This window comes from Poromitra crassiceps, assembly GCF_964638095.1.
Source record: "Poromitra crassiceps genome assembly, chromosome: 4".
NCBI classification, from domain to species: domain Eukaryota; kingdom Metazoa; phylum Chordata; class Actinopteri; order Beryciformes; family Melamphaidae; genus Poromitra; species Poromitra crassiceps.
In genome coordinates this window covers 68,343,334-68,355,491 of record NC_139626.1, presented here as the reverse complement: position 1 = coordinate 68,355,491, position 12,158 = coordinate 68,343,334, and the positions used below count along the sequence as shown (strand labels likewise).

The window sequence follows — 12,158 nt, the reverse complement described above, 5'->3', positions numbered from 1 at the left end:
ATACTTCAGTCAGGGTTATCGACAGTCCATATTATTGCCTCTGCACGTTTCCCGACGCTACAGTGAGAAAATGCGCTCGTTAATGCGCTCGTTAACTAACGTTAACTAACGTTACAGCGGACTCCGCTGTACTAACGTTACAGCGGACTCCGCTGTACTAACAGCGGACTCCGCAGTAACGTTAGTTAACGAGCGCTCACTGTAGCGTCGGGAAACGTGCAGAGGCACTAATATGGACTGTCGATAACCCTGACTGAAGTATGCGGGAAAGCCTACATACGTTTATTTTTTGTGCGTCGCCTCCCAGGCAGCGCGACAATACATCCATGAGCGCGACAAGGAAATGCCAACCCGGACTGCAGGGAAAGGGTTGGCACTTCGGCGTCGGGTGCTGCCTTTCTGGCGGCTAATCGTGTGAAGAAACTATGCAGACAGACAGACAGAGGCAGAGGAGCTCAGTTGTGTGCGCGGATTGACTGCTGTTGCCAGGCACCGTCAGTTGCAGCCAGAGCAATCTACATGGCTCTGGGCTGCAGCATGAGCGCTTTCTCTTTGATCAGGGGGCTTTTTCAGGCTATATTTCGGACATTTCTCTAATCTGGAGAGCACTGTCGCCACCTGATGAGTCCGTAAAATAGGTTATACAGCTTCAATAGCTACAATATTTGTACAGGACATTAGGGCTGTCAATCTCCCTCTATAATCAAATTCGAATTTCAGTGCTTTATACATTTTAATATTCGAATTATATTCGAATATTTTAATTAATTTTTAATTTAATTAACACGTTAAGTGCCATAGCCGAGATATCTCGTCTTACATAATCCAACGCTTGAGTGCCAGAGCCGAGATATCTCGTCTTACATAAACATTTTTTTTTTTTGACGGTGGGACATCAATCAACAACTTTTACATCTTCGAGATCACTATTGGAGCAAGAGAATGTGTATAATCTATTTTACCGACCCACTAAGTGTTGACAGTGCTCCCCCAGACGAGCGAAATCAAAGAAAAAACTGCCGCGGGAGCAAGCCATTCAAGGAAATGGCGAGGCGATTTTACAGTAATCCATTCCAGACTTGTCTTGCCCGAGAGCGGCCGCGCAGGCAGCAGCACACAGAGAGCGGAGAGCGATTTGCAAAATAGATTATAGGTGAAACACACTTTGAAACACCTCAGAAAGGCCAGAATCAACATCTGCCCATCGCCCACGCATTCCCCGGCCCATCTTGACTCGCACAAGGAGCGTCCGCACGCAGGCAAGCAGGCAGGCAGGCACGCAGGCAGGCAGGCAGGCAGCAGCAACGCGCTTCTGACACGCCCGCTGTAGAGCCAGGAGGAAGGAGGAGAAGACACACGGAGGGAGGAGTTTGAATGAGAGGGGTGTTTCCTGTTGTTATGGAGGAAATTACTGTTCAAAACTATTGTTTAGAATGTCTGACGGTCTTACTGATGCCAAAAATGAATGGTTAAAGTGACTGTTCTATCGAATTTCACAAAAAGCCATTTATCTCTGAATAAATTTCCAGACGCTGAAACCATGCTGTACTCAACGGCTAATATCTACATAACTACTAACTCTACAAACTAACTCTTTTAGACAGAGAAAGCACACATTCTATTAGTACTTTTCTGAACTTTGTGTTCACAAAGTCCAACCAGAAAATGATGCTCGGCTCTTGTAAAATGAGCCAGAATCCTCAAAAAAAAACCTGGCACAACTTACCTACAGGATGAAAAAATGGCTGGCACTCAATGTGTTAAAAATTTTTTTTTTTTTTTTTTTTGGTCTGAGTGAATTGTTGTCTTCTCTTATGTTATGTTCTGATTCTAAATATAGCTGAATCTTTGGGTTTGACCAAGTAAAACTTTTTCTAAGCATTTTACCAAATGTAGATGGAAAAGTGAATGGTGGATGAATATTCAAAATAATATTAGGCTTATCACAAATAGTCCAGCAATGATGTTTATTTAAGAAAACATGTTCCTTGTACAATGTACATACATTCATTGCATTAGAAAATAGGTCAGATAACCAGAGCTTAGTTAATATTCATCAGTGATGTATTGGTGCTGTCTGAAATGCTAAAATAAAATAATTGATAATAAAAAAAAGACACAGCCTTTGTTTGAGCTCCTTATCAATAAACAAATAAGTAAACTTTGCCAAAACAACAATGAGCCATGAACAAAAAAAATCAGTCACGTATTGCACTTAAGAGCTACAGGTTTACATTCAGTATAGCAGCTTCAACAGTCAACTTCAGTTAACACTCTTTTCTTCAAGTATGTTGTCAGAACTTGTCACTGTTCTAGTGTTCTAAAAAAAAATAAAAAAAAAATAAAAAAAAATAAAAAAATAAAAAATAAAATATTCGTTTAAAAAAAATAATAATAATCGAATTTCGTTCATAATTATTAAATTCGAATAATATTCGAATATCAAAATTCGTTTCAACAGCCCTACAGGACATACATAAGGCTTTGATCCACGTCCCACCGTCAAAAAAGGCAATTGACGACAATCGTCGTCTTTGGCACTCTACGTTAGTATTCGAATTGACGACAACTGTCGTCATTGGCACTCAATGAGTTAAAGTATCCAGTGTTTCCCCTAGAAAAATGTTCAGGCCTGGAGGGATTTCGAAACGTACCCCGACTGCAACGGTGGGGGCCCTCGCTGGCGACGCTAAACTGGCGTGTCAGCGAGGGTGGCTCATTCTGATTGGCCGCGCAGCGTGCCGCTCAGCTCCTGCAGCTCTGTGATTCGCTGCTCCAGTTGGGTGAGGCTGTCCCTCAGGTCAACGTGCATCTGCCCGCTGGCCATGTCTGTGTGCGTCTGCTTGGCTTTGGTGGCCAGACTCCTCAGGCTCAGGCGGGCGGAGCAGAGCATCTGAAGAGCTTCCTGAGGATTACTCTTCTTCCTACCACACCTGATGGCCACATTGCCGATATCTACGGCTCTTCTGATCACATCTTTGAAGGCACCGGGGTCTTTCTCCCAGCCACTGGCTTGAACCTCGCAGCGATGGGCCTTGGACAGAAACTGCAACACCTTTTCGTTGTCCTCTGGGTTGGTGCTGTGTCCACCGCCATACAGCCGAGCGTACTGCTGCCATATCTGGGAGTCGGTGCTGTGGCGGGACGTGACCCGGCCCAGGAGCTCCTGGAGGCTCGTGCGGAGAGATGCCGCCTTGCCGCCACGGTTGTCCGTCAGGTTTTCCACCACTGCCCTCACCAGGATCTGTAAAACCTCGATGTCTTTGTACTTTTCTCTGACGTCCATGAGGCGGTGGTAGGCCTTGATGGCTTCGGTGAACTCCCCGACGTCGACGGCCACGGCGATAAAGTTCTCCCAGATCTCCCAGTGCTCGTAGTTACACTTCAGGGCTTCTTGCAGCGTGCGGAAGGCTTTGTTCTTCTGTTGGAGGCGGATGTAGGCTGTAGAGAGGTTGCTCCACGCTTCAGCGTTATCTGGCTCTAGTCCTACACACCTGTGGAAGGCTTTGGCAGCGCCCTCGTAGCTCTCCAGGGCAAAGTAGGCACAACCTAGAGAAAACCACACACCGAGTTGCATGGTGTTGATGCGGAGGGACTGCTCGAAGCATTCCACACAGTGCTGGAAGTCCTTGCTGCGGAGGTGCAGCAGGGCTTTGGAGGTCATGGCTCTGGCGCTGCGGCGGCCCGATAGCTCCCACGCCTGGTCGTAGTACTGATGCTCCCTCAGGACGTCACCCAGCAGACAGTACAGACTGGGTGTCTCCTTCTTCTGCAGCTCCCTGCGCAGGATCTCCTCAGCCTTGCCATGCTTGCCCATCTTCTCATAGCAGATAACCACATCCTCCCAGAGCTCCAGCTTCTCGTAGATAAGCAGGGCTGAAGTGGTGCAGCCGAGGTCCGTCAGCAGGCTGGCCAGCTGCTTCTGGACAGCCCACCTGGGCGGAGCATGACAGCAGTAGAAGACCTTGAGGCGCTCAGTCACGGGACAGTTCTTGTCCTCAAAGTAGTCCACTATTGTCTGGGTTTGCATCATTGCTCTTTCAACCCGCCGAGAGCTCCCCCTTTCCAGCTTGGTCCTCAGGCAAAGTGCAGTGACTTCCACTGCCCAGAACTTGGGCTGAGATAGTATACAAGATGTGAAGGCCAGGAGCTCCTCCTCTGTCAACTTGTGCACTGGGTTGATCTTCTGGAAGTCGGTGCAGATGCCCAGGATGACGGCCTGCTCCTCGCCGCTGAGGTCAGGCACCTCATACTGACCCGGCTCAGCTAGCTTGATCTCATTCAGCACAGTGTCATCGCCCAGGTCATGGTCCTTAGGCAGGTGAGTCAGTGGTGTGGGGGTTGCACTCGAGTCATCGTCAGCTGCGCCTGGCTGGTCCTCCTTTCGGTGGACCTCTAGGATGAGCTGAGCCAAGAAGTTTTGTTGGAAATGGGTCCGTTTGCCCAGGGCACCAGTCATGTTTGTCTCCAGTCCAGAGAACTCCTTTGCCTTCTGGATGTGTTCCTTGGCTTGCTGGTGCTCATAATAGGTCAGGTTAGCATAGACACACTCCAGGTGGAACTGAATGGCCAGGTTTCGGTGGTCCGAGAACAGAGACTCGCATTTCAGCACTTTCTCCATGCTGCTTTGGGCCAAGCTGAGGAGTTGTGGAGAGCGTGCTTCCAAGATCTGCTGGTGGAGGTTTATGTAGCGCAGGGTCCACCAGGGTAGTAGCTGGAGGCTATCCATCTTCGAGGAGCAGTTGATCAGGATCACCCTGGCCAGGAGTAGGAGGAATGGGTTGGCCACCAGGCTGTACACCGACTCCCCGTCCAAGAGGAGGCTCCTGTTGAGAGCCTCGGTCAAGGCCCCGGGCTCAGAGGGGGAGGAGAGAAGAGCTGGTGGCAGCAGGCCCGGGACATGGAGGGACACTGGAGGACCGGTCCAGTTACTCTGGACAAACATGTGGAGGCAAGCGACGGCCAGGACCATCACCGCCACATCCCTGTCGGCCTTGTCATCTTTGATGGTGTCAGTCAGATAGAGCAGGACCTGTCTCTCCACATAGGCCTCGATGTCCTCCCCGTCACTGCAGATACCATCTCCACCCAGCAAGAACCGCACCAGGGGGCTCAGCAGCACGGCCTGAAGATCCCCCTCCAGCAAGGACTGCAGCAGAGAAGCCACCTCTGCAGAGCTCAACTTCTGCTTCCATCCCGTAGCCCCGCTGGCTTTGAAAAAGCCTCGGAGGACGGCCATCTCCACGTCCCACAGCATCACTGAGCCACTGGTGGTCCTCCTAAAAGTAAAGTAATGATATGTGCTGCTGCTGCTGGCTTCCTGTTTGGATGGGCACACTTCAAAGCTGGTGATTGGTTGCGTTATTGATTACGTAAGTCTCTAGGGTATTCTTCAATTTATGATAACTAGAATTGAGCGGGCATACTCCCACCACTTATATAGCCTCACCTTTATGACATCACTGATGATGTCACAATGTCTATGACCTCAATTGTGATGTCATCAGTGATGTCACTCAAGCAATTGTGATGTCATCACTCATCAGTGATGTCATCAGTGATGTAGAAGTGTATGACATCAGTGATTTCAGCACTGATGTCATATCAGCATGATCTGTGATTGGTCTATATAAGATGATGTCATAGCAGCATGAGCTGTGATTGGTCTATGTAAAATTTTGCTGTAGCGACCCCCGTGGATGCATTTATGCCTCCATCGGCGATAGCCCTGGCCGGTGGCATTATGTTTTTGGGTTGTCCGTCCGTCCGATGCTCGTTAAGGCGATATCTCCAGAACGTCTTGACGGAATTGCTTCAAATTTGGTTCAAACATCCCAGTTGGACTCAAGGATGAACTGATTCGATTTTGATGGTCAAAGTTCAAGGTCACCGTAACCTCATAACCGCCTGTTCCATGCTCGTTAACGCAATATCTCAGGAAAGCCTTGAGGGAATTTCTTCAAATTTGACTCAAACATCCACTTGGAGTCTAGGATGAACTGATTAGATTGGTGGTCAAAGGTCAAAGCCACAATTAAAAACCTCTGCCACTTCACCACATTTGGTCTGATCCACCACCCCCATCCAGAAACTCTAAGTGGAATGACCCGCCTACTCGGGTTACAGTTTTCTCCATCTAACCAACAGAGAGGCTCATCAGTGCAGCACAGCAGACAGGAGGTGACACTTCATTTGTGAAAAGTACATTACTGAACATACCTTTAACTCATTCAGTGCCAGCCACTTTTGGAGAACGGATGCTCCCAGTGCCAGAGTTTTCAGAGCGTTTTCAGTGATTTCTCGAGGCCCACAGAATATTGTGTGATATTACTATGTAAACACCGAACACGCACAAGAACGAGCTGGCTCTATTGTATCATCAGCAAAAAAAAGTTTATTGATACCATTTTCCGTTCTTTAGTTATGAGCCGGAGAAGATAGGTTGTTTTCAGCGTTTTCAGGCTTTTCAAATTATTAGCTGAGATAATCCGCCTTTTGTGAAATGCAGCATTTCAAGCACATTCACTGAGTCTGAAGATAATATTTTCTGATGTAGTGACGTAGTTGTTGTGTGATGCCCTGCGTGCACCACCCCCCTCCCCCCCTCCCCCCGTAAACTCCTCCCCACACTGCACACAGCCTCACGCAACCATTATATTTTCGGAGTGCTGCGTTTGTGTGCTGCTGTCGGCTCTCAGCGCCACAGCAGGGAAGAGCCAACCCGGATTGCTGAATGGTTTGGCGTCAGGGGCTGCTTTCCTGTCTGCTAATCGGGTGGAGAAACTATACAGACAGACAGACAGACAGACAGGGACAGAGGGGCTCAGTTGTGAGCGCGGATTGACTCCTGTTCGGAGCCAATGTCAGCTCCCGCGACAGAGCAAATGGCTCTGGGAGCATGCATCGGGTTGTCTTTGATCCACGGCTTTTAGGCTGTTTCTCGGACCTGTCTCTAATCTGGACTGCACCGAGCAAGCACTGTCGCCACCTAATGAGTCCGTAAAATAGGTTATACACCTCCAATAGCTACTATAGTTGTACAGGAGCTGCGGAAGGCTTTGATCGACGTCCCACCGTCAAAAAACGCATTGGACGTCGAAGGACGTCCGTGGCATTCTACGTCACTATTTAATTGGACGTCGAAGGACGTCCATGGCATTCAATGAGTTAATTGCCTGAGACTATAAATCACTTTTTATTTTCACTGAAATGTTTTGTGTGTAAAACTACTACTGTGTCACTATGTGCTATTGGCTGTCTCCGACATCAAAGAGAGAGAGAGAGCGAGCGAGAGGGAGGGAGGGGAGAGGGAGAGGGGGAGGGGAGAGAGAGAGATAGCGAGAGGCGGGGAGGGGAGAGGGAGAGAGCGGGAGGGAGGGGCGAGAGGGAGGGAGGGGAGAGAGAGCGAGAGGGAGGGAGGGGGGCAAGCGAGAGGGAGAGGGAGGGGAGAGGGAGAGCGAGCGAGAGGGAAGGGAGAGAGAGCGATAGCGAGAGGGAGGGAGGCGAGAGCGAGCGAGAGGGAGGGAGGAGAGAGAGAGAGATAGCGAGGGGAGTGGGAGGGAGGGAGGGAGGGAGGGAGGGGAGAGGGAGAGCAAACGCAGCGACACGGACTATGCGGCATATAACAGTTAATTGAAGATTAAACTATCTCTAAAGTAAGGACATGTTGATTAGCTAACTGCTAATGTTGCACTTTATAGCTCAGTACCTCTACCGACTAGCACTGCCTCATGTTATCATGTTATGTTACGGTGGGTTCATGGACCAGCGCAAGCTATGGATTAGGGCTGTCAATCTTCCTCTGTGCTTTATTCATTTATTTTAATATTTATTTTATTAGATTTTTTTTTAGGATTTTTTTATTTTACCTATGGGCTTATAAAGCCTAATAATCAGCATGTTGTTGTTAGTACCGTTCTGTCCACTAGAGGGCAGCCCAACCACTCAACCACCATTGAGAAGATGATATTAAAGGAGAATTTCGTTTTTTTTTAACCTGGAGCCATTTCCTGGCATTAATTATGATTTGGCCACTCACCTAGCGATGTCTGCAACGTTTCTGGGCGTCCTAGCGTTGTTTTGAGATCAATATCGTCCAAGTCAGTCGTAAAATGGAGTTGATTTGGGGCCAAGTGGTAGCCTGTATTTCCTGCATCTAAATAGCTATTTTTCTTCCCGTTTTCGCCACATATCGCCGTAATCAGATCCGTCAACATCCAGCCGAGTGTTATTTCACCCCAGGCTGTTTCCTGGACTGCACAGGGATCAAATTACCTCAAACGTGATCTAGGTCACCAAGTCTCGTGAAGTCCCGCGATACTTTCCTGTCGACTGGCCAAATACAGGCAGGACGCTTTGCGGTCGTGGTTTTAGCATAACCTATGTGGGGTTTGGCGTAACCTATGTGGGATTCGAAATAACGAAGGTTATGCCAAGATACGTAAACTATACAACTTTACAATTCATCACAGATTATGAAAAGAAAGTGCATCTGAGCCCAACAGAGCCCAGCAAACTCACGTGAAAACAATGAGCTCTCGTGGCTACTAACCATACGGAAGCTTAGACGATTTTATTTTCAAAATAAAAGCGCTAATGTATTGCTACATGACTCACTGCAGGTGAGGTTTTGCCTCATTGCTTCATTTGTTGAATGCCAATGCAATTCACTTGTGCCATGAATGCTCGTATTTTCTCCCGGTGCAGGGATAGACTGGCAAGCGATTTTATTAATATTGATTAAAATCGCATTATATTTGAATATCGAAATTCGTTCCAACAGCCCTACTATGAATGGAGTCTGGATCCATTGGACTATTGGACTGTGCAATTGTAGCGGAAACACAACTTATTTTCACTATAATTCCAACACGATGACAATGTATGACGTTTTAGTCATGGGTTTCATACACTTTGAAAGAAAACATCTCAAAGCAAAAGTCTTATCAGATGGGGGACCCTGGGATACAATCGTATCAGATTAGGGGTTCCTTGACGTGAAGACATTTAAGAACCACCAGTGAAACCCCTGCCTAACTATAGTGAGCTGTGTATCCCAGCAGGCAGTGCAGCAGTCAGTTCAGACCAGTCTGGTCTACTGCTGCAGTACCAGCTCTGCTCCACACTGTGGCAGCAGAGCTCCAAGACAGAGGGCCCACTCCTCTATCCAGACTGCTCAGCTGCTCCCTCACACTCCTGACACTTGCAGGACCCTGAGTGGCCTGACGGGGGCGTTGTCTGTCACTGCAGCACCACATGACTGAGTCTAAACAGCCTTTCATCACCTGTAGAGTAGGGGCTCTTTTTGGCTTGTGACCTCTTAAAACGAAGTTGACTACTCGCAAGTTCACCCAAACAATGATTGTCGATAATTCAGTATTATTGTCACTTTACTTATTTTAGTTGACAAAAGTATGAAACATTTTTGAAGGAATAATATTTGAATATTTCTATATTGTTTGACATCACACCCAACATTAACATTCAGTTCACCTGGATATAACGAGATGTTGCGTATACGTGAACCGTATCGTGATATATCGTTACAGAAAGAAATCCTTGTGATTATCGTGATATTAATTTCAACCATATCGCCCAGCCCTATTTTTAGCTTGTTTCAGTTCACTCATCGCTGTATCAGAGGGGGCCGAAAGCAGCATTTCCTCTACAAAAAAATGGCCCCGGACATGTGTCCTGGACGAATAAAGTCTGGATAAATATTAGATCTCTGTTTATTGACTTAAAAACAACTGATAGAAGGTACACTTTTCCACTGTCTTTGGCAGTGTAGCCAAATCAAAACCTTTTGGGACGCAGTAAGAAAGTGTATCCAGGACATATTATCCATACTAGGGATGTTCATTTTGAAAATTTTCCAAAATCGATAATTGGTGAAAATTAACGATCAATTATCGATTATCGATCATATTAATACTTAGAAAATTTTCAATATATATATATATATATATATATATTTTTTTTTACAAAATGAATGCCTATGGCAGAAAATACGAAAGACAACGTGTTCTCCTCAATGAACTCTTTATTTCAATGTGTCTCCTCTCCAACACTCTGCTGTCCCCGGCGCATGCCGGTGTGAATTCCCCATGTTTAAAACAGTTTTGTTGGCACAAAGGCCCGTGCCCAGCCAGAAAACTAGAGACTATATGAAGCTCCACCTCACGTTAGTCGGCTGTGCAATGGAGTGGTGCGAGGAGGAACGAATTCCACCCAAACCTAGTCCAAATTTTTTTTTTTTTTTTTTTTTTTTATAATTAAAAAATCGATCCAAATGCCACAGGATCGATTCCAATCCTTAACGATCAATTATCGATTTTCGATAATTGATGAACATCCCTAATCCATACAAATACCTTTAGATCCAAAGCTCTTTATTTTAGGAGTATACCCATTTAATTTTAACATCAGAAGGAGACAGAAATGGTTTTTAGTAGGTTTACTTTTGGCCAAAAGAGTTATTGCCGTAACTTGGAAACAGGTTGGTAGGCCGTGTATCGGGAGATGGATTTCTGAGTTAACAACAACGCCCTTAGAAAAAAATCACATATCACATAGAGCCCGCAAATTCCAGAGGGGTTAATTAAATGGAGCGTGCAGTGGAATTCACAGGGGGTTGTCTGAGAAAAAAAAAACAATGAAACGTTGGATATAATGCTCACATCATCATCCAGTGATGTGACATCACTGGCAGGTGCTTTCACTTCTCAGATCAAGGCTACAGGTAGTCTCAACGCCAGACCCATGAGAGTTCTTACGCTGATACACTACATTACTGCATGCTGCAGAGCTCTCTCTGGGTCTGGGACGCTTCCCCCCAGCCGGCTGGTTATGGGGAGGGAACCGTTCACATGGCCAGTGATTGGCTAGTGGTGGATCCAGTCTTCCCCAATCAGTAACGACTTTGCGATCAGACGACACGGGAGGCGCAGCCCATTTTTCGAACCTGTCTCTCATCGGTGCTACGACCTGTCACTCATTCAGTTTCAACCCGCCTTCAAAAACCAGCAGTGGCTGTGAAGTGGCACTCATTTATGTCGTATGCGGAGCGCAGCGATTCGACGTAATATTTGAGTCTGGGGAGAGACTTGGCTACAGGTAACTAACAATAATAGCCTAATTCTTACCTTTTCTTCCATCAGTTTAACAAATATTCCCAGCTGAGCTTGTGAAGTTGAATTAGCCTATTGTAGCGTGTCAATCAGCTGTAATACTTTTGAACTCGTTCCCCACCAGGCTTTCTGACCTGTTTCACTGATTTTCTGGGAGCCGCAGAATATTTTCTTCTATCACGATGTAAACACCGAATTAGAGCTGCCACGATTCATCGATTAGTCGATCGACAGAAAATTAATCTCCCACTATTTTGATAATCGATTCATCGTTTTGAGTACAATTTTAAGAGAAAAGGTCTCAACTCTCTGATTCCAGCTTCTTAAATGTGAATATTTTCTGGTTTCTTTACTCCTGTATGACAGTAAACTGATATGATCTTTGAGTTGTGGACAAAACAAGACATTTGAGGGCGTCATCTTGGACTTTGGGAAACACTGATCGTCATTTGCCACCATTTTCTGACATTTTATAGACCAAACAACTAATCGTTTAATCGATTATGAAAATAATCGTTAGTTGCAGCCCTACACCGAATATCCCAAAAGACAGAACAAAGGGGGGGGGGGGGGGGGGGGGGGGGTTGTTTCTGCCTTTTTCCATTCTTTAGTTATCGACACTTGAATGTAGGTCGTTTTCACCGAAAACGCCCGTCGCTCTCGAGGAAGCAGAGATTTATGCCTGTTTGTCCAGAGAAGCTAGTGAGAAATTCACCCCACACGGATAGAGAGCGGACAGGGCGGGGTAACGCTCTCATGTTCTCCGTGGGTCAGGTGCTTCCTGTTACTCGATGTGTGGAGGTTAGGGGGCGTTATTTAAATGTTACACTATGTGAGGGTTCACAAAACGGATTGCTAATCTAAGTGACAGGAGAAGTGATTTGTGTGCGTTTACCATGCTTCTAGTGAAATAATTTTGTTTGTTCATCGCATAAGGTAGGCTATATAACATACACATCATAAAAATATCCACTTAGGCTGCCTATTTAAAAGAAGATGTGTGGACATAATTTGATTGATAATTTGAGC

General features: G+C 46.4%; 2 protein-coding genes across 2 annotated transcripts in view; one reads left to right on the top strand and one right to left on the bottom strand.

Moving 5' to 3' along the window:
- The window catches only part of sos1 (son of sevenless homolog 1), a 123,365-nt gene that overhangs the window by 19,209 nt on the left and 91,998 nt on the right, over positions 1-12,158 (top strand). The window lies entirely within an intron of this gene.
- LOC310774947 (tetratricopeptide repeat protein 27-like) lies at positions 2,717-5,239 on the bottom strand (the record flags this gene model as incomplete). The annotated part of the gene is made up of 1 exon (XM_083635037.1): positions 2,717-5,239. The coding sequence occupies one exon, from the start codon at positions 5,237-5,239 to the stop codon at positions 2,717-2,719; it is 2,523 nt and encodes an 840-aa protein (XP_083491163.1).